The sequence below is a fragment of the Aulonocara stuartgranti genome, assembly GCF_965226115.1.
Source record: "Aulonocara stuartgranti genome assembly, chromosome: 2".
Classification (NCBI taxonomy): domain Eukaryota; kingdom Metazoa; phylum Chordata; class Actinopteri; order Cichliformes; family Cichlidae; genus Aulonocara; species Aulonocara stuartgranti.
Window position 1 is genome coordinate 22968865 of NC_138940.1, and position 23112 is coordinate 22991976.

Here is a 23112-nt window from a genome sequence, read left to right on the forward strand (position 1 = left end):
TTATTGCATGTTTACGTCCCTTCTCCTCCTGTGTTACTTAGCACATGTCCCCGTGTGGCAGTCACAGCCTCGGGTTCGTTTCCCCTGACATCAAACACTCAGAAAATCTCAGCTACTGGCTGCACAGACTTCTCCGGGTTGTTGTTGGGTTGTTTTTTTTAAGGTGCGCCTTCTTCATCAGTTGGAGGTGGGCTGCAGTTGCTGGTCAGACAGCCCGCATGTTGCATACCTGTCCACAGTAGATGCTCGCGCCTCTGTTATGCCGTGGCGGAGGTTTCAGTAAGTAAGGGGCTCGTTGAACGCTGCAGTGCAGGTAAAAGGAGCTCCTGGAGGTTTTGTGCTCAGAGGCAGGTGCAAAACCACAGGACTCGTAGTGGGCGGGGCTGTCAGATTAGACGTGCCCTTACAGGGCCTTTTCCCCCTCTTATCTCAGTGAGAGAGAAAGAGAGTTGTTGGTGGGCTGGTGGCTTAAACTGAGCGCGCATCACTTAAAATAAAACCAAAAATAGCAAAGATAAACTATAAACCACTTTACATCACCTTTTACACGAGATATAACTCTACGTGTAGTTTCCCCCCCAGCAGTTCTTTCACTCCTACAAATTTGACGTTCTTTAATCCACGAGCTACTTGAAATACCCACGGCATGTCTCGCGAGCTCGCGAGTAGCAGACGGCTCGAGCTCCCCTGCTCTCCCTCTCTCTCTGTCTGTGTGTGCGCGTGATATCGGTTACGACACCATAGTGTAAACAGCCATGGCTGCACTGCGCAGGCTTATCGTTTCATTCAGCTCCAAAGCAGAGACGTTCACGGCGCAGAAACCGCCTCAAACACCCTCAAAGGCGACTAAAGCGCAGAAACTTATCGCAGCGGGAGCGAGCATCACAGCCGGCGCCGCTTATTATTACTATTACTATTATTACTCCTGCCGCTCGCACGTCGGTAGGCGCCCCGGACTGAAGAGCCACGTCGAGGCTCGACTCATGCATCTGGCGCTGCCATCAGTTTCCGCCACCGATAAGGTACGATAAAGTAAGCAGCGGCTGCTGTATGGCGACAACATTCAGCTCACTCCAACACACACACACACACACACACACACACACACACACACACACACACAGAGAGAGAGGAAAGAAATTAAAAATACTCTCAGTTTATCTTCAATGAACAGCAGCAACCTGAACCCCAGCACGTGATCACCAAGACAGCCTCGTGCACGTGAAGTGACAGTTATAATTATATGTCGTTACCATAAGGAGCTATCCGCGACCTTTGGTGCTGAAATGGCAAAAAAAAAAAAGTGGTCAAAAGGCGTCCCAGATCGCGTGGCCAAGTGGCCACCATGACTGAAGGTTTTGCCTGATTGGCTTACAGCCTATGGGCCAAGACTGAACATTTAATGTTGTGTACGCACTGCTGTGTAGATTTAAGTGGTGGACAACATAAGAGGAACACCTGACTGCATTTGTAACCAGATACTGTGCTGCAGTGTATTTGTTAATATCAGAATTTGTTCTGTGTGGTGTTTTCTAAAATACTTTTCTATAATTTACTATTTTAGCATTTTGTAAGTGGTCTGAATGACTTGTAGTATGACGATATATACTGCAGTATACTTCCTCTATCTATACTCTCACGGATCAGTTTGTCAGATGCACCGTCCTATTACCAGGTTTCACTCTTTTACCTTCACAGCTGCTTTAATTCTTCGTTTCATAAATGCAACAAGGTGGTGGAAACACTCTTCTGAGGTTCTGGTCAATGTTGACTTGACAGCATCACATAGTTGCTGCAGATGTGTCGGCTTCACTTCCACGATAGGAGTCTCCTGTATCAGCACATCCCAAAGGTGCTCTGTTTGACTGAGATCCGGTGACTGTGGAGGCCATTTGAGTGCAGTGAACTCACTGTCATGTTCAAGAGGTCAAGACTGTGATAATAAGGGGATGAGTATAATCGATACAATACTCAGGTAGGCTATAGTGTTTAAATGATACTTAGTTGTTACTAACAAGCCCCAAGTGTGCCAAGAAAATATGCCCTGCACCATCACACACCACCACCAGCCTAAACTGTCGATACAAGGCAGGATGGATCATGCTTTCATGTTGTTTCTGCCAAATTGTGGCCCTACTATCCAAATGTCTCTTGAGAAATTGAGACTCATTAGACTAGGAGTCTTTTTCCCCAACCTTCTCTTGTTCAGTTTTGGTGAGCTGGTGTGAATTATAGCCTCTGTTCTTCTGCTGCTGTAGCCCATCTGTTTCAAACTTAGACGTGTTGTGCATTCAGAGATGCTCTTCAGCATACCTTGGTTGTGTTGAGTTACTGTTGCCTTCCTATCAGCCTGAAGCAATCTGGCCATTCTCCCCTGACCTCTGGCATCAACATGGCATTTTTGCCCAGAGAATTGCTGCTCACTGGATATTTTCTCTTTTTTAGACCACTCGCTGTAAACCCTAGAGACGGCTGTGTGAGAAAATCCCAATCTGGCATTAAAAACCATGCCATGTTCAAAGTCACTTAAAAAAAAATCACATTTCTTCCCCATTCTGGTGGTCAGTTTCGACTCCATCAGGTTTTCTTCACTGCATCTATGTGCTTAAATGCATTGAGTTGCTTCCATGTGATTGGCTGATAAGATATTTGTGTTTAAAAGAACTTGGACAGGTGTATCTAATAAAGTGGCCAGTAAGTGATCATCTTATCTAAACAGGACTGGATGTTATTTTAAAATATTATGTTTTCTTTGTAAATGAAACCTTTGTGGTGATTTTGCTTTTCAGGCGCAACATTGCCTTCTTTCAAAAAGCAAGGACAATTCATGGCATCTGAGCAGCTGTAAACCAGAACAACACACAAAGGAGTCATTTTAATTCTTTAAAGCTTCTTTAAAACATGAAGTAATTGCCAGAAAATTAAATCCTTTTTGTGAACCTTCTGATAAAAAAATTAAATATTAATTTGCATGTATGAGTTTTAATTTGTGTCATATTTGCTACATCAGGGGGAGTCACACTGATGATGTAGAAATCTAAAACCCCCCAAATTCATGTATCAAATATTGGCTTTAAAGGATTAAAACACACTGGAAAGTATACAGTATTTAGTAGCATTTAGACAAAGAGGACAACTGCAAAAAATAAATAAATAGATAAATTAAAATCCAAAGAAACAAGTAATTGCTGTCACTTCAGCAGATTTTTAAATGTTTCTGATTCAGGTCTCCCCCTGTTTATACCCATTCTTTTCAGCACCAATTATAAGCTTCATACACAGACTTTTGCAGCCTGGTTCTAATTGTTTAACCTGTGTGCATTGTGTCCTGTTACACAGCACCGCAGAAATGTGTCGACAATGCTAACAAGATTTTTACAGATCATTGGGGGATGTAAACAAACTCGTAAACCATGTGTGATGTGCTCGCTTGGCTCCACGCAGCGAAAAGATTGCTTCTTTGATATCTGTGGCTAGGAGGGAGGTAAGCTCAACTGGTGTCCACATAAAGGGGGGATCCAGGGACACAGGAAACTGGACACCAGAGTTTGGCGGACATGCTGATATTTGATGAGAGGCGGGGGTGGTTAGAGGGGGTTTAATGGTTAAGCAGAGGGGGGCACGCATTCCCCGGGTGTTTGCTCTGTGCCCAGTGGACCTGGCGGTGTGCCACCTGACAGAGAGATCCACTCTGTCTTCACCAGTCCGGCCTTCTGATCTGCCTGGGTTTGAGCAGTTGTAGGGACATTATCTGCTGTGCAGGGATGAAAAATAAGGCTGACATAACATGCGCCCCATTACCGAATTAAAGCATGGGCTTCTTTGTTGTGCCATGTGAGCGAGGCTTTTCGTGACAGAAAAAGCTTCCATGGATTTCATAAGAAGCATCTTTCAGACACTGTAATCACTGATATGATTTGCAGTATTTCATGGCGCATGTGTGTCTGTGTGTGCTTGCAGACAAGGACCTACGGTCTGGATGATGGAGATGCCTACATGTCCTCCTATGAAAACAGATTTCGTCTGTTCAGTTCGGTGGAGTACGAGGGACAGCTCTACATGACTCCGCTGAACTTCATCGAGTCGGTCACTCTGAGCGAACCAAAGAGTGAGTCAGCTCCTGACAGCCAGCTCACAACACAGTGCCACATGTGCTTTGAAAGGAATGAAGGAATGAGTGTTGGTGCTCGGGTCAAATGGTTAGCCAGTCAATTAATCTCTTACTTATTCTACTTTATAAAATGCCAGGATTAGCTTGAAGATTTCACTGTGGCCTTTGGGGCTATAAAGAGTGTGTTTTCCTCCTTTTTTTCACTACACGGTCAAACAATTCATAAACTGCTTTTAAATCTTTGCCCTTTATTGAGCCAATAGGACCTTTGGAGACCTTAGAACAAGAAACTGACAGTAAAAAACCTTTTTTCAGTTCACCTATGTGTATTGCTTTAGCACATTGAAATAAATGGTAAAATTGAGTTTTGGTTCTTTTCTTACAGCTCAGTAAATAAAGCCACAATGTAAAATTCAATTCAGCTTATTTTATCTATATAAAATCAATTAAACCTCTTTATATTTTAAGGTAAAGACCCTAAAATAAATCAAAGCAAACAGAGAAAACCCCAACAATCACACGACCCCCTGTGAGCAAGCACTTTGGTGACAGTGGGAAGGAAAAACTCCCTTTTAACAGGAAGAAACCTTCAGCAGAACCAGGCTCAGGGAGGGGCGGGGCCATCTGCTGTGCCTTGTTTATAATAAACAAGCATTTTATAAAATAATCAGACATACCAGGTTCAAATCTAGGGCGCGGGTGCTCATTCCATGGAAGAATCAGCTGTTTTTCTTTTTCTTCTTTTGTAAAATAACTTTAGTATACTTAACAAAGCCACACGAAATTGTACCTTCCTGTTATGAAAACTGTTCACGGTTACAGGCCCTTGAAGCACATTTAAGTTGGCTGAAATATTTTAGCTTTTTAATTCACGTTATTCAGCCAACATTTTTGAGTCCTCAGAGCCTCTTGAATACACATCCAGGAGAGCATGATGGACAGCAAGAAATGGTGTATCCTCCCAAGCCAACCCAGCATGCTTCCACCCACACCTCATCAGGTGTTTAATTAAGCCCATGCAACACCCAAACAGTCCACCATCATCAGTGCGAGGACAGTTTGGGCTGCAGAGGGACGTAACACTTTACTTGACTGTCGTCTCTTTATCTCACGGATTTGCGTTCCACCTTTATCAATAATCTTGTTAATTATTTTCATACTAATATAGCTTTTAGTGGCAATTGACTGCTACCTGGAGCCTCAGGTTAGGGTTGGACCAACATTTAGCACCTGTAACTATGCTGTATTGTGTCTCGCAGGGGTTCATATCGGAAAGTGCCATTCCAGAAATCAGACTTTTCAGGAGTCAGGAACTTCGGCAAAGGAATCTCATTTAGTTTCTCTGGTTAAGACTGCAGGATGTGTGTAAAATATGGAGTTTTGAATTCAGCATCTTTTTTTTCTCCTTGGCTGATCACAAAGACAGGGTGGGGACAAGTCCTTATCATTTACTGGGATGCTAATTTTACAGTGAAACGCAGGCTCTTGAGTTCAGTGGCATCCTAAAAGCAGGCGATAATGCTTCTGGTGAGATTACATTTGTTGTATTAAAGATTTATCTGACTTTGATTTATTTAAAGATGTCTCTGTCATCCGTGCACGAGGACCTGGTCTACCATTTACTTCACAAACACAGCAGATGCCGCATGGCCTCCGTGAGCTTTGTTGTTCTGCGAATGAATTAACTGCTTTTGTCAGCTGCCATTTGCTTAATTACATGTCCGTCATGTTACCAGATAAATCTCCACTCCTTCATCCGATTGTTTTCAGTTACGCAATGATTTAATAGCAGTTTTAAAAAAAGCAACAAAAAAAAAAACCCCCAGGGTGTTGTTTTCCGGAATATCCTTGTTGCTGAGGGCCTGCGAAGTATCATCGGACAATTAGACACAGCTCTAAGTGCTTTCAGTCATAACACCTGCATAAAGATAGACATCTTTACCAGCAACCTTACTTTTATGGTTCATTTATGTGGTAACAAAGTCACAGGGACCCACAGAGACCAAACAACTTAGCACGGATACCATAAATGTAATGATAAGGCAGTCTTGACTTACTGTGATTGATTGTAACATCAGGTGTGTGGCCTCTATCGCTGCATCTAATGATGAAGGTAAACAGGAGGCAGAAAGGTAGTGGCACGCTATTTGTTATTGTTGTGAAGCTGCTTAGTGTTAATTGTGTGGCTGTAATAAAGCCATGCTTTTCTGTTCAGTGCTGCCAAACATAAGATCTGCAGGATCGTTATTCCAGACAGAGGCTTTAAAATGTGTCGGTGGAGGGTTAATGTCAATGTTATCGACACAGTTTCCCAGTCAGGTGTTTTTATGATGTGTTCTGCTTATCTTCTGCTTTATTGGCCCCTGGAATGTGCTCATGGAAACACACAGCGTATATTTCTGTCCCTGTAAACATTTGTTTTCACTCGTGCTTCCCAGTCCTGTACTTTTGACTCAACTAACTGTTGGCCTTGTTTCGTTTAGGTAGGAGAGTCTGCAAGTCCCTTACGAAAAAGGTGAGTTTTCCCGTCATTTGTAGCCCTTGATGCTGCTTCACAGAGCCTCCTTATCTGTGTAAAATCCTCTCAAATTACTGTAACACCAGCAAATACATCACACTGAAGGGCTAAGAAATGAATGTGAGATCAGGGATTTTCTTCTGTTCTCGCAGGAATTAGACAAGATGCTGGCTGATACCCCACCTGTTTGGAAAGGATCATCTAATTTGTTTAGAAATATCCGTGAACGAGGTAAAGAACCCACTCTCTGTGTTCCTGCTGTACACATAAATCCTTTGTGAGATTTTATTTTTTAAGGCCCTCCCATGTCTCGTTCAGTGCGTGCTCTGTTGTCCATGTGCCAATCTGGAGCAGAAAGCGTGGGTCGTAGTTTCTATCTTATCTTTCCATCAGTCTGCTAACATGTCATAGATATATTTTTAGATAACCTTTTCTTGAAGGAATGGCTCATTGATGGTACAGTACACACAACAAGGCTTGTTTGTGTCTGTAGTAAAATGCTTCAAAGGTGAAGTGTTTGGAAGCTCATAAATTACATAATTATGACTGTAAGCAGCCTGTGACAAGCATCCTTGAAAAAAAAAAGCACTTAAAAATGCTACAAATGTTAGGAAAAGATTCATAAATCTGGCGACATAGAAGAGACTAAAACTCAAGTCAAACTAATATAATACTAGAACTTAACGTTATCTCAATATATAAGCAAAGAAAATACAAAATAACAGAAAAATGCTGGGTCACAGACCCAACCTCCAAAAAACACAAGTACATAAATTATTTGTTTGGTTCAATTTAATTCAGTTTTATTTATACAGCACCAAATCACAACAACGGTCACTCCAAGGCGCTTTGTATTGTAAGGTAGACTCTACAATAATATATGCAGAGGAGAAACCCAACAATTGTTTGACTCCCTATGAGCAAGCACTTAGGCGACAGTGGGAAGGAAAAACTCTTTTAACAGGAAGAAACCTCCAACAGAACCAGGCTCAGGGAGGGGCGGGGCCATCTGCTGTGATTGGTTGGGGTGAGAGAAAGAAAACAGGATATAAAACATGCTGTGGAAGTGAGCCAGAGATTAACAACATGATTCAATGCAGAGAGGTCATGTATATATAAGGTTTTATATATATACAAGTAAATATACAGTACTTTGCCAAAGTCTTGATCCACAGGTTATTTCTTTATATTTTGCTTCCAAGGAGCCAGACTTTCTTCTAATTTTGTTTTTTTTAAAGTGGTCATGAGCAACAGTTCTCTTTCGTGTTTTTCTTTGGACACTGGGCGCCTTTATTAGCTGAAAACTTGGAAGATTTTGGCATGGTGCACATTGTATCCATAAAATAAAAGGAAACTTGAGAAGTGGATGAAAAAATACCCAGGCTTAAAAACTAACTTCAGCAGTTGATTAGTATGTGAAAAGTCATGTCTTTAATAAACTGAGACAAAACCTGAGAAATGCATCTGACCCTTTAGCTGATCCATCTACTGTTCACTGAAACCTCATCAGAAATGGTCTCAGTGGCTGTCAAGAAGCCGTTCTTAAGGAAGGGAAACGGGGACAAAAGGCTGACGTACGTATGCCGAATGACACAAGAACTGGACTGATTTGAATGTTTTGGAGAGAGAGAGGTACAACAGTAAATGTCTACAGCCAACTGTAAAACACGGTGGAGGCCCTGTCATGGTTTGAGGTGCTTTCAGCCAGTGGTGTTGGGAATCTTGTCAAAACAACCTATGATGGCCTATCAGCAAGCACTTGGTGACAGTGGGAAGGAAAAACTCCCTTTTAACTCCAGCAGAACCAGACTCAGGGAGGGGCAGCCATCTGCTGACTGGTTGGATGTGAGGGGAGTAAGACAGGACAAAAGACACACTGGGGATACTCCCAACACAGTAAAACCATACCTGGATAGACAAACACACTATCAGTGACGGACTGGCCTCCCTGGAGCCCGGACCGCAACATTATTGAAGCAGTGTGGGACCATCTTTACAGAGCCTGGAACAGAAGGTAGCCGACATCCAAAGAAGAGCTTTGAATGTTTCAGAGCTCTTCCTGAAGACTACTTAAAGAATTGAAAAGAAAGCTGCCTAAGAGAGTTCAGTCTGCACTGAAGAATAAAGGTGATCATACAAATATTCACTTTTAAGCTCGTTAGAATTGTACAAACTCTCTTTTCGCCTTTTATACTATATTTCCCTGTATGTTTGCACGTTTCAATAAATATTCCCATTTTGCTCATAAAATATAAAGAAAGGACAGGTTGCTGAAGAATGTATTACATTTCAGACAGAGCGTCACAAATACGAAGGAGAAAAGGCAACCAAGACAGATTTTCCCTAAGTTTTGGTAAATGACCTGTATTTGTAGAGCGCTTTTACTAGTCCCCTAGGGACCCCAAAGCACTCTACACATCCAGTCATCCACACACACATTCACACACTGGTGGAGGCAAGCTACAGTTGTAGCCACAGCTGCCCTGGGGCAGACTGACAGAAGCGAGGCTGCCATATCGCGCCATCGGCCCTTCTGGCCAACACCAGTAGGCGGTGAAGTGTGTTGCCCAAGGACACAACGACCGAGCCGGGGCTCGAACCGGCAACCTTCCGATTACAAGGCGAACTCCCAACACTTGAGCCATGATCGCCCTCTACTTTTAATTACAGTATGCAAAACACACAGTGGGATCCTTCACTTGTAAACCACTACACTATGAGCCACTATGCTCATTATACCATGCACAATTAAAAAGCTAAAACATGAAGAAGGTTAGAGCTTTTAAAATGTTCTGGTGTCACCTACTCAAGTGTAGTGATTTCTTGTTGGTGGCATAAATTATCGAATTTATGTGCTAAGTTTTTACATTGACAGCTCAACTGAAATCTGTCACTTTGCACTCGGCAACATTGTGACTTCCCAGTCTTCACCGTGTGCACCGTGCAGGCTCCTGAGGCCCGTAAACCGTACACATGAACACTGCACTCTGCACGTCTTTAGCCTATATGTGCTGAAAACAGCAGACTGTGAAACTGCCGCAAACCTGAGGTCTTCGTGAGATCACACGAAGCCCAACTGAAGTTGTCGGTGTGACTCAAAGTCCCCTTTTAATGTTTCCACCTGGGCCTTCAAACTCTGAGCGCAGCAGGTCAGACGTGGCAGTGGAGCATCAGATCTCACTGTTCTGCTCTCCTCCTGTGTTGCTTTAGCTAAGTGCCAATGCTGGGATTTGGAGCTTTTAATCCTGCTGTTAAACGTTGCAGCTTTGTCAGTGAAAAAAGGACTAGATTGATCTGTGAACAAAGCGTTGCTTTTGAGAATGAGGGAGCTGTTTGAAACCAGCTGTGTCGAGACATGTCCCACTGGCCACCCCCCTGATCACCACGGACATGATGAAGCCTAAGAATGGCATTGGATTACATCTCCGGGACTGCCACTCTGTATGAAGTGTTTTTGTGGAATTCTTTGTATTGTCTAACAACATCTACTTGAGCTCAGAGGCTGAGCTTGAAGGGAGAAGGGGGGTCTCCCTCCACGAGTGAAGGTGTGTGGTATTGGTGAGACATGGCAGGAATCTTAAAAGTTTTTTTCCCTGTCTTCAAGCTGTTTAAGCTTTAAAAGCTTTGAAGGTAGAGATCTGTTGTCATTATAGGGTCATACCTGCCAAACTGAGAGAGCTGGGTGCTTTGTTTTAGAATATTTTTCGATGATTTTATGGCTGATCCCATGCACAACTGATGATCTTCTCCCACCTTAGTTTGTGCATTTGCAAAATGCTTCCAGCTCCAAGGAGAAGCATAAGACGGTAATAACTAAATCTTTCCTGACTAGTTGGGTTTTATTCCTCGAGTGTTCCTCTTTCTGAAGATATCTCCCTGCAGCAAACCTCGTACCTGAATTCTTTTCCCATAACATCCAGAGCAGTCACCCAGAACTATCTTACCTCGATTCTCGATCTTCCTGAGCAAACAAAAGCTTGGGAATGCTTTCAGAGGCAGGAGGGAGAAGCCTCCTTAGTTGGTTGAGATGTCTCCTGACACTTACTCTTCTCTTTACCGTGTCACACAACAAAGGGGGCTGAAGGATGCGACACAAAGCCCAAATCGGCTATTCTCAATCAGTGACAGATCACTCGAGAATGTATTACACCTTGTTACCCAAACACGATCAGAAAGCCACGGGCCTTAAATTTGTTTGGGTTTGTGTCCAGATAGGTCAGCTCAGTTGTAAAGTTGGTGTTTGTGTGAGGGGAACACCAAGCATGAAGTAAAAGGCACCTTTTAAGATGTTATCGCCAAGCACGAGGAGATTACCTGTGTCTGAAGGCGTGCTCTGTTTCTTTGGATGGATTGTTCATCTCGGCATCATGACTTTGAACATCTGCAAACACCTTGAGCTACCTGGTTAAGTCATTTGATGCCATTTTGAGGGTGAAAAGGAACATTTAGGTTTTTGTTTCTTGTTTTGACTCTTTTCTTTTTTTTGTCTTTGTTCTAGGTGTCATCAGTTATACAGAGTACCTCTTCCTGCTCTGCATTTTAACAAGTCAGCATACCTTTGAACTGATTTACTCTGTTATCTTTAAAATTTATATTTTAAAAAAGCAATATAAAGACGCCTGTCTGACGTAAATCCATTGTGTTTGCTTCTAGAGCCCCATGCAGGCTTCAGGATTGCTTTCAACATGTTTGACGCAGATGGAAATGAAATGGTGGACAAAAGGGAGTTCTTGGTGGTATGGAAATCACCATTATTTATCAGATTTAATCACATGGATTTGATGTTTAATATATGGTATGTTCTATCCTAGCTGGAAGAAATTTTCCGTAAGAAGAAGGACAGAAAAGACATTACTGAAGATATGCAAAGACAGGACCAGCAAGTATGAGCTTAAATCCTTTTTTAGTGGCTCTAATGGTTTTTTTCATCAGCCTGGATTCACCAGAAAAGGCCTGAAAAGCATGCTGCATGCCGTCTGCACAAGCAACACTGTGACAAAGTTTGCAACTTATCATATAGGAACTATTGGAGGTCTGGATCTGTTTTTTTATGCGCTTATCAGAAAAGCAATGAGGCTTGCTGTGGGGTTAATTTAACACCTTTTCCTGTCTCTGTGCACACACTGGACACAGTCTATTGATATCTTGCAAATCATCAGCCCAGATGGCAGCCCCTCCCTGAGTGTGTTTCCGACTGAGGTCTCTTCCTGTTAAAAGGGAGTTTTTCCTTCCCGCTGTCACAGAATACTTACTCATGTTGGTGGTTGGGGTAGTAATCTGATTGTTGCAGTTTTTTCTCTATTAATGTAGTGTCTTTACCTTACAATATAAAGGGCCTTGAGGTGCTAGTGAACTAAACTAATAGCTCAGTATTCAAGATGTGCTCATTTCTGGCTCCACACTGAAGCCCACTTTGAAGGACTTAGCCAGTGGGTGAAGTCACATTTTTGACATCTCTCTCTGACATACAATCTATGGCAACAACATGCAACAAGGTGGTAATTCAGTGTGTCACAAAAGCTGTTCTGAGGAAACGATAGATGCCACCACTAATTTGCCTCAAGCTAAGCTATTTTTATTTAAACTGAACACGATAATGAGCTGGAGAGTTATACGCTAACGGTAGAGATAAAACTGAATGCCAAACAAGTATAGCAACAAACAGCAGCCACCGGTTTGAGTTGCAACACTAGAAAAGTGTTGCTAGCATTACTTAAGTTGGCCATTTTAACAGGGAGTTTACTGTTAATGACCTCATATGGCCGTTGAGGAACTGCAGTTTTCATTCCTTCATTATTCAGTGCATTTTCGCGCTTTGACCACAAACTGGGAATTGGTGTGAACTGACAGAGCTGAAACAAAACATAATTTTTATATATTTAGCTATTTTTTATGGGCTACAACAGCTTCTTTTTAACTGTTTCCAACTAAGAAAAAAAGAGCTTTTAGAAATCCAACGAATGCTGCCCCCTTAGAGCAGAACATAGTTTGCAGCTAAAGAGCCATATTGTCCCTGAGGAGGTGGTGGAGGCCAAAATCAGAGCTGAAAGGAGAATGAATGATTGATTTACATTCAGAAACCTCCAATGAAATGTTGTCAGTCTTCTTCTCATATGAACTTAATAAGCTGGTGAGACGGCATGTTTACTGCCTGCTCTGTTTCCCGCATTAGTGCCAAAAAAAGAAAAGAAGTAATGCAGATTTAAAGACATCAGTCTGAATCTCAACATTGAGGTCAGATCAGACTGTGTGGGTCTGTGCTCGCTTGAGACACTTGCAGTAATCCTAGAGAGAAAACTCGCTGCACAGAGGTGACGGTGGTCATACAGGGTAAAACATGCCTAAGGCTTTCATCTTTTTGGAGTTGTCTTACACTGCATGCAGGTGGATGTAAACAGGGCGAGCTCAATAGAGCGATAAGAGCGACTCTTTGAGGTCTTATCTCATAAGAACGCAGCATAGAGGAGCTTATTCTGCTGGGACAAACGTTAGCATCTCTGGACGGCCTTGAATTAAAATTGCGCCCGTATAACTATCAAAAAGATCATTAGAATGGATTCTCTAGATCAGGATGGGCTGGCTGTGCATGCGTTTATAAGGCTTAACAGTAATTTGGGACCATTGTCAGATACGCTGTCTCGACTTGATGTCTTTTCCAGCTGTCTTCCTGTTTTAAAATACATTGTGAATTATAAGCTCTGCACTAATTCACCTGTCGTCTTTTTTCTTTTGCATTTCAGAGCCTGCAGCTTTACGGAAATCACAAATCCCAGGATCGCAGCGTATGTAGCCTGTAAACGGTGCCTCTTCTTGCACGCTTTCTGGAATGTGGTCTCCTTAACCTGAGTTATCATAGGAAATATACATGTTTCTGAGGGGCTGACACCACCCGTATTTGTCCGAGATAACCTCACTTCACATTCAGTGAAATCCGAAATACCTCACTCTGTGCTTTAGAATTATCTCATATTTGTGTGTGTGGCAAAAGCAGGAGGGGTGCAGCTCAGATGATTTATGTACTCGCCTTTTGTCAGTGTTGGGCAAGAGATTTCACTTCAAAAAGCTCTTACCTGAAGACTGACACCGCTTTTGCTCAGACCCACATGTTTTATTTTTACAGTTTCTTGAGGAGTGGTATTTAGGCTCAGGTTACCTTTAGAGATGGGTTTGACCATGAAGATGCCAGTCAGACGGGAGCAGCAGAAGCACTGTGAAAGCCGCTCTGCAAACACGTAGGAGAGCCTGCAGCTAACTCAGAGCGCTGTTTGAACACTTTACCTGTAGGTGTGTCTTCTTCTTCTTTCTTTTTTGTGTGTTTTGATTCCCTCTGCTTTACTGTAGGTGTCTTTCCTGCACAGAGTTCAAAAGTCAAACCTTTTCAATAAGACATAACAGGCACGTCTTGAGTGCTGCGGTTGGGCTTTCCCCAGCATATTCTAATTACAAGTGTTTCAGAGTCTTTTCATGGGATGAGATGGGAACAGCGGCCAGCATTAAAGAGCTGTTCCGTAATTAGCTGCGGGATCATGCCGTACATCTCCCTCTCTGCTAAGAAGCACTGAGGCGTAGACGAAGAGCTGTTTTATCAGCTGTCTCGCTTTCTCCCTCGGGCCTGAGAGATGAAAAAAAGAACTGAATAAGATAAATAAATATTATGAAATGAAGCAAGCCACACTTAAGAACACGTGTCAGCAGCAGCTGGCTGCTTCTGGTTGGTTTTTGCAATACTTTTGTTTTTCAGGGAGGTGATGTCGGGACTTGAGAGGCCTTGAGGCTCAAGAAACGATGGGTTGAAATAATAAACAATGAGAATGAGAGGGGACCAACATCTTTTGTTTCATAAGTGGGAGTTACATTTGTTTTTCTTCACTAAACAGAAGACTGGTTTCCTGTGATCTTTTTTTTCTTTTTTTTTATTGCACATCAGTAAGGAGAAAATGTTTTCTGGAGCAGCTGTAGTCGCTCCGCGGCAGCTGGGAAGGCTAAGGAAGAAGTGTAAACTGTAATAATGGTAATTATCCGTTAATCAAAGATCTAAGCCGCCCGAGCTCGTTGAGAAAAATACAGCAGAGTGGCTTCCAGTAAGCATCGAGCAGTGGATGTGACGTGGGGCAAAAAAACACTACAGTTCTGGAGATGGAAGGTGTTTGATTGCCTGCATTTACTTTGCAGTGTAGCATCAAACGATGACATATTGTCGGATTCAGTTTCAGCGCTGACCCGGCATGAATCCTCCTCCAGGTCTTACACCTCGCATGCTTTGGACATGTGTTAGCCACGTTGGCTCGACATCCCTGCCAAGAGGCTGCATGCATCGCTGCAGCGCAGGCTCATGTCAGGGCCGATCAGCCTCTCGGATACGCAGGTGTCAGCCCCGCGCTGTTTCTGCATGTGTCTGTCCCCGTTGTCTCTGTGGGTATTCAGCTCACCTGTCTGTCTGTCTTTTTTTTGTATGCCTGCCCAGTTCTCCATCTCGCTCTGTTTCCTCGATCCTCCCGCCTGTAACGCCGTGTACCGTCTGAGTCTGTTCATCCACCTTCCATTCCCCTTCTCTTGGTGACACGAACCAGATGTGTTATGTCTTCTAACAGCTGTGCTTCGATTGCTACCACAGGTTCTAAAAAAAGACGGTCAGCATGTGGCTGCCCGAGGCATGTGGGATGTTCTCAGACGTGGCACGAGTCAAGTTCTGTTTTCTGATCTCACCGAGGTAGCCGGGCACTTTTTTTTAGCTGTTTTGCTAAATAATCACAAAAACGATGCTGTGCATGATCCTCAGTTTCCTGATGCTTCTGCTGGAATCTGACAATAATGTGTTAGGGAGCACAGCGCTCTCCACTTACGCATCTGTCTAATCAGTGGTGTGAATTTTTTAAATGGCGCGTCGACAGGAAGAAGCGTGGCATGGCTGATGGTTCTGTTGCATGGCACACGTTTGTTAAAAAGGAGAATTAATTAATTCTGAGTTGAGCTGAATCTGGAACATTCAAAAGCTGAACCTGACAGCTGGATGGGAAGTTTTGTTGAAACTTTGTTTCTGCTTTAATGGTTGCAGTAATCAGTGGGATTTGTTGCATTGTGTGGTTTTGCAGTCTGTAGCTAAATCTGTGTGTTAATGCTGTGAACTTTTGTTCCCTCTCATAGAACGTGGACTTAAAATCGGAGACCACACTCTTGGTGCATTTCTTTGGGAAAAAAGGCAAAGCTGAGTTGAAATTTGAGGATTTTTACAAGTGAGTCGAGAAACCCGTTGCTTGCTCGGTGATTAATGACGATGTCCCTGGAAAAAAAAAATCATTATCTGATGCTATTATACGGCCATTAATCATTTTCATACCGTACCGTACTAACCCACCGACAGTTAGTGGTTTTGTTATTGACTATGTTAAGTATTCCTTTGTACCAAGCTTCTGGCGATGGCGTTTCCTGTCAGCAGCTGCCGTCTGTCTCCCTCCTTCAGGTTCATGGACAACCTGCAGACAGAGGTGCTTGAGATAGAGTTCCTCTCCTACTCCAAAGGCATGCCCACCATCGGCGAGGAAGATTTTGCTCAGGTCCTCCTTCGCTACACCAATGTCGAGGATGTTAGCGGGTATCTGGAGAACATGCGTCACAGTATACCAGATGAAAAGGTGCGCTTTTACCTTCAATTTCCCTTTGAACATTACTCAAACAACGAGGTTTAACCTACAGTATAATATAATCCAATACCACCAGTATACTCGCAAAGTATCCCCCTACTTCCTAACAATGAATTTAAGAAGTACATCTGTATTTTCATCATAGCCTGTATGAATGAAAACTCTAATGTCACCCGAAGTTTAAAGTATTGCACCTTTAAAAAATAAAATAAAATACCATATTCATGTGTCCATGCCCTTCATCATACAGCATGATAAAGGCCGTGGTCTTATTCATGCTGTCACAAAACCTTTAACCTTCATTTAGTTGGAAGAGTTGAGTTATATGCATGTCATAGTCAGTACAATTGTTATGAAGGGGTAAATATACGGTGGCCCTGAGAGGTCAAACGCACTGCAGCCTGAGAAAACACCAGCAAAAGCAATGAAAAGCCAACAAAACACCGAAACCGAAACATTGTGTTTTGTGTGCTTTTGCAGCATTTTGTCTATTTGCTTGTGTTTTCTTAAATTGCCTGGCTGCTGTAGACTTAGCTATAATGACCAAATAATTTTTGCAGCAGGTTGTATACATTGTCCCCCCTGATGCCCATGAGTCGGCTTGCTTTTGGAGCCTCAAGTGGCCACACAGGGAAGTGCAGTTTTTGGCAACTGTGCATTGACTTTGTTTTTCTGCAGCAGCAGCCGCAGCTCAGAATTTCTGCATTTCACTGGATTTCACTGTAATTAGCTGCTGAGTATAAGAAAAGAGGGTTGACATTTTTTTGTGCCAAACTTTAGCTTGAAGATGGTTAGTTTAATTCAACTAAGTTTGCACTTAAATATGCATGGGAATGATATCGCCCCTATAGTCCAGTATACTCTCTATCCTAAATGGAAGATATGTGTTGCTGCTAATTGGCAAACTACTACATCAGACAAGATAAGACCTTGTGAAGCCACAAAATATTGTGGCCGTCCTGTTAAATTCCCAAAATGAAAGAATTCCCACTTCTGTGTGGCCCGAATAAAACACAAAGCTTCAAAATTGCTAAACCCCAATAAAAACAACTGCAAAAGTCATAACACTGCATCACTCCAGCAGTCGGAGGGGATTTCCAAAAGCTATGCAGACTTTTCACTAGATGCTCTGTAGAATCACGATTCTTCTACAAAGACAAAGTTTGGATCCTCGCGTGGTGATGTGGGGCTTTAATCCCGAAGTAGTCTGCGAAGATATTGGTTTACATGAACATGGAAGCATTTCACCCATCTCTTCCTTTTAATGCCGCTCTGTGAATTAGCTGTTGAGTGAAACAGCCTCATTTTGGCTTGAATTTGTTTTTCCTCTTGGCACGCTGACCCGCATGAGAAGGTGCCAGCAGCTCCTCAGCCAACTGGAGTAGCCTGTTGCTAGATTTCCATTGATAATCAAGTGGGTCTCATCATTACGCTGAGAGATATTTTATGGCTCTCACATTGTTAAAACAGCAAAGCATCACAGATTAGTCATTACTCCATTTGTTCGGCTGTGTGTGTTGTCTGTTTGGCTGGGCCCCCGGCGAGAGAAGCAGCTAGTAGCTGCAGGATGGTTGAGTGGACATCAATGGGCTCAGTGTTATAGTCATCAGCCAAGCCTGAGATGTTTGGGGATTCATCACTTTTGTTTTTGTTTATTCAAGTATCAGGTTAATCTGCTTTAGAAAAGTCTGCAAACGGCCTGACCTCTTCCCAAAAGCGACGATCCTCCCCCCCTTCCTCACCCACTGCTGACAGCTCAGCGTGTCCATACCGCACAGGGAAAATCCAGCAATGTATACTTTGTCTGTTTGGGTGTGTTATCTATCTGATGACTCCAAGGTCCCACACACACTAAAGGATTCCCCACCAGATGAAAGAAAGCAGATTACACATTGTGTGAATTTTAGCACACGGTGCCGGAGTGTTGACACATGTGTCTTGTTTGCTTTACGTGTCTCGGCGGTATCGTGTCCGTGAATAAAAGCTTTGCCTTTTTTATTTGGTTATTATTCCTGTGCAGGGAATCACTTTTGAGGAGTTTCGGTCCTTCTTCCAATTCCTTAACAACCTGGAGGATTTTACCATCGCCATGCAAATGTACAACTTTGCCAACCGCTCAACTGGGCAAGGTAACGTCTCACATTGTGGATGCATGGACAGAAGGTGCTTTTAAAGTGATTTTAGTTTTATTTTGTGTCTCTGACTTCTTGTTGTCTGTCTCTGACTCATGGGGGAAAACCAAAAACACAACTTCTAAACTTCTATAGAAAAGACCAACCATTTCGTAGTCTACCTGGACTAATTATGAAGAGTTTTAAGTCGAGAAAAATCCATCCATCCATTCTCTTCCGCTTAACCTTTTTCAGGCTTGCGGGAGGACTGAAGCCTATCCCAGCTGTCTCAGGGCGAGAGGCAGGGTACACCCTGGACAGGTCGCCAGTCTGTCGCATGACGTCGAAATCTGTGATATAACTACAGTTTATGATTATTCCAACTCTAATGTTCAATTTCTTTATGTTTGTAAAAAGAGACAAAAAGTGCAGAGTTTAAACGTCTCCTTAGCATCATTACCGTTAACAGATCTGAAAAAAAATGGTACCATCATCTAGCTAGAGCCAGAAAAAGTAAATCCACACTTGAACACTGAATCTACATGTGAGTGTATTAACAGATTACAACTGCTCAAGCAGCCTCCAGTGCAGCAGGTTACCTGCCTGCAGGGATTTGCTCCCATGCAGCTACAGGCAGTTTTGTGAGGCTGGTCAGAGATGATGGGCTCGATGACCTTTGACTCATAGGTGACTTTGACTGAAGTGTTCAGCTTGCGCTTTAGCTGCTCCTGTTTAAAATGTGATTCGATGCTTTGTGTAGAACTCGAGTCTTAAATCCATTCGATTAAAATAGAAGTATATTTATTTGTTGCACAGAGTGTCGTAAATTCCTCCACCAGTCTGAGTTGTGCTCTTCATGAATAAATTAACCGCTCTGACTTTCATTTAAAAGTTGAGAGAGCTTTAATATTTATAATATTGCTCCTTTGACCAACCACAGCATTAGATTCACCAACCTAATATGGTGATGGTGCCACGAAAACAGCTTGGAGCCACTCAGGGCATAAATAAGGCCTTCTGAGGGTGCCTCGTGTCCTTGGTCTGACATATCGCACAGATGCTTAGTTGGACGGAGATCCGGGGAATCATGGAGCGTGGCAGCACTGCAGCAATGTTTAGGTGGATGGTATCAAAGTATGATCCACATAATTGCGAGGATCCAAAGCTTGATACTGATGTTTGATACTGTTAACATTGGTAATACACATGTGATAATGTGTCATCTGCAGAGGAATTTGCCAGAGCGGTGTACGTGGCCACCGGCATCAAACTGACCCCCCACTTGGTCAGCACTGTCTTCAGGATCTTCGATGAGGACCACGACAATAAGCTCAGCCACAGGGAGTTTGTTGGCGTCATGAAGGACCGGCTGCACCGCCGTGCTGGGGTAGGACAGCTGAGGGCTTTTATGCATTATTGATCTATTTTCTGCTTTTTTTTTCTTTAACTCTCTCTGTCAGTGCAAATGGGCTCAAAGGTGAGCACATAAATCAGAGTCAAACAGGAAAATACGGTTTAATTAAGAACTCAAATATGCATGTTTACATTCAGCGATACTAATTTCCTCTACTTGATCAGCTTCTAGTAACAAAATCGTCATGTGTTCTGCTTAATTTTGACTTTAAGTAAAGGCTGATTTTGTGCCATTTTTCTTTAGCTTGCAGTATCCTTAGATACACCACATAGTAATGTTTAAATTACACTCCTGCTGCATTTTGTCACTGAAACACAACTCAAAGAGTTGAGCTTTATATGGCACTATACTGCCATCTAGTGGCTTCTCTTCAAATCAAACTGACTTTCTTTCTCTTTCTTTCCCCTTTCGCACATAATTCACAGGGCGTCCGAGTGGAGGAAAAGTTTGTCTCTTTCAAATCCTGCATGAAGAAGAAGCTTTCAGGCAAATAGGTAAAAGCTTTTTGCACGGTGTCAGCGTTCACTGACGAATGGGACAAAATACAAAGAATTAAAAACTGCACTACAACAGCACACAGTCTTTGGAGATGTGTTTGAAGCCCACGCTGTCCTCGTCGGCAGCATTAAGTTTCACTGTAATATTAACGCCTGAACAACTGCCACCAGATACCGGCTTAGGCCTGCATACATGAGCAGTGAGCAGTGCAGTTTAAAGCTGTATACATGTTTCAAAGGAACCTCGCAGGAGAGGGCATAATAATCTGATCTCTGATTAAAAAAAAAAAAAGGAAGGAAGGAAGGAAGAAAAGGAAGGAAGAAACTAAAGGAAGGAAGGAACAGTGGTGAACCGCTGGCAGGGTCATGGACAGTCAATGCTGACTGATGCAAACGGGGAGTGAAGGCTGGCCCGCATGATCCGATCCAATAGGCGAGCTCATGTAGCTCAAACTGCTGGAAACTTAATGCTGGTTCTGACAGAAAGGTGTCAGAATACACAGAGCATCACAGTTTGTTGTGTATGGAAATGCTTCTATAGGAATAAGGTGAGCTGGTGAAGGCACTGTTAGGTTGTGGGTAATGTCTGCTGGAATGGTTTGAGGAGCACAACAATGAGTTTGAGGTGTTGACTTGGCCTCCAAATTCCCCACATCTCAACTTACAGGACTGAAAGGATCTGTTGCTAACATCCTGGTGCCAGATACCACAGCTAGTGGAGCCCGTGCCTTGATGGGTCAGGGATGTTTTGGCAGCAAAAGGGGCACAAACATGATATTAGGCAGCTGGGCACAGTGTTGTGCTCAATAGGTGTACAGAGCCTGTGCTAAAAATTTACTCTACTAAACTTACATCATACTTCAAAAGACCTTGATTTTTTTTCTTCTCTACATACTTGCAGGACTGCTGCTTCACTGAGCTCCATGACCTTTTTTAAGAGAAGGTTTTTGTTCCTCAGAGGGAAACACTGAATTGTCTTAATGCTCCCTTAATGCGATTTGGTTTCATGGTTACTTTTTTCTCTTCTCTCTGTTTTGTCAGCAGGTGCAGGTCCCAGCACCAGTGCATGTCTTACAGTGTGGATCAGCAGCGTCTCCTCTCTGCGACGACAGAAGGGTTAATGCACACTGCAGCACATTATTGCTCTATCTTAGAAGCTTTGAAATAAACAGGATGTGGCACGAAGAGGATGTGGTCAGCCAAATGGAAGAGGCGTTGTAAGCGGTCAAATGAACACAGTGACCTGCTACTTAACACCCAGTGTTACAGGACTCTGCAAGTCTAACTATATGCTTTTGCTATTTATTGTTGCTGACTTTTATTTATTAATTTAAAAAAGAAAAATCAGGGTTTTCTTATTAATGCTTAAGTATTTTTTTTGGTCACTCGTTCTGTCCTGAGCCTGATATGCCTGCATACTTGGTCCTTTTGTGGTCTCTGCAGCCCCCCTGAACAGATCAGCTTCCCCTCCTCCTGTCGCTCGCCCCCAAAGCTCTGCAGCTAAAACCCTCCAGGATCCTCCAGAGAGGCAGCAGGCCCGAACACACTCACTGTGGCTTTCCCCCCCGTTTGACTACAGGCAGCTAACAGTGTTAATCATTTCTTGGCTGGTGCAGAGAAGTGCTTTCACACCACTTGCAGGGATGACCTCTGTATAAACGTATGCAAAATGCTAAAGCCATATGTTTGTTTCACTCCTGAGCTTTAATATAAATGGAGTTACCGAAACTAAATGTACTGTTCCTTTAACTTCCACTTATTGTAATGAGTTCTTAAGCAATGTCATGCTTTGGGTAGAGCTGTGCTGAGGGAAAAAAAGTTACATGCTTTAATATTAACCACACTAATGTGTTTGCATTTCAGACTACTCTCTGTTTAAATATTGGAATAGCTGAGCTGCCTCTTTATTTCAGATCAGGCTTTGACTGTTACACCGACATGCACGTCACTCACGTGATCACTGTTTTCACGCCTGTAAGCGAATAAACCGCTCTCGGCCGAGCGTCCTCTCAACAAACTGCTGTTGCTTTCTCCTCTCTGTGATTACAGTGGACTGGTGGCAGCACCACACTAGATAAAATTAGCTGTTTTAATCTCAACCTGAAGGCAAATCATTAACAGTATTAATCATTGGGAACTTGGGGCTGTGTGGGTGTTCAAGACTCTAATCAGGGGCTTTTTTTAATCTTTGAATGATTAATTCAGCTCTAATCCTGCACTTACTGAAGTTACATGAAAGGTAGTGTCATTTCAGTGATCACACATTCATTCTTAGCTATTCAACTGTACTTTGCATTCCAGCTTGTTTTGATGAGGGCTTCACTTTTCCTTCACTTTCATGTGAGCAATCAAGTTCATATAAACAGATATTGTGCCATCTGAAAATGTCTGTTTAGTGGTGCTTCAGCAACTTCAAAGAACTGCACCAAGTTGAGAGACTATAAACATTAAAGAATTCCACATTCCACAGGCTGAGGAGCATCACTTATCCAAGTGTATTAGTCTGAATCCATGTGGAAATGTAACCGACGCCTGCTGTTGTGTCACGTTGTGGCTTCACTGAAAGCTTCAGGTCATCTGCGCTGCCCTCCAGCGCCATCTCTTCAATCAGTTTAATTTCCCTCCATTTAACTGGGCTGTACTTCCCAAAGTAACACACATTCATAAGGATATTTTCACTTTATCGTCAGATAAAACCTTACATCAGCTATTCTCATGTAAACTCACGTATTCATGATCACAATTAATTAAGCTTTGCACAACAGGGCTCTCAATAATGTGCATAGCAAATAATAATAATACACATGTGTAATATATTAA

The 23112-nt window shown here is 42.8% G+C and overlaps 1 protein-coding gene across 3 annotated transcripts; it reads left to right on the forward strand.

Annotated features, from left to right (window-relative positions):
- Positions 1-719: 719 nt before the first annotated feature.
- micu3b (mitochondrial calcium uptake family, member 3b) lies at positions 720-22025 on the forward strand. Of its 3 annotated transcripts, none has more exons than XM_082508922.1 (15): positions 720-1022; positions 3961-4108; positions 6595-6626; positions 6782-6860; positions 11128-11175; positions 11283-11365; positions 11441-11512; positions 13370-13411; positions 15244-15339; positions 15774-15862; positions 16090-16261; positions 18291-18399; positions 19611-19768; positions 20221-20289; positions 21334-22025. In XM_082508922.1, the coding sequence occupies exons 1-14, from the start codon at positions 756-758 to the stop codon at positions 20287-20289; spliced, it is 1464 nt and encodes a 487-aa protein (XP_082365048.1). In that variant the 5' UTR covers positions 720-755; the 3' UTR covers positions 21334-22025. The 3 variants fall into 3 exon arrangements, with proteins under 3 accessions (XP_082365048.1, XP_082365049.1, XP_082365050.1); XM_082508923.1 differs by having other exon boundaries at positions 21337-22025; XM_082508924.1 differs by lacking the exon at positions 15244-15339.
- The last annotated feature ends 1087 nt before the right edge of the window (positions 22026-23112 follow it).

What these genes read in the sequence shown, in the direction of transcription:
- micu3b (XM_082508922.1), top strand. Translation starts at nt 756, where the DNA reads ATGGCTGCACTGCGCAGGCTTATCGTTTCATTCAGCTCCAAAGCAGAG. An exon ending in CAGTTTCCGCCACCGATAAG is followed by an intron (nt 1,023 to 3,960) that starts GTACGATAAAGT and finishes GTGTGCTTGCAG; the next exon opens with ACAAGGACCTACGGTCTGGA. An exon ending in ACAGTATACCAGATGAAAAG is followed by an intron (nt 16,262 to 18,290) that starts GTGCGCTTTTAC and finishes ATTCCTGTGCAG; the next exon opens with GGAATCACTTTTGAGGAGTT.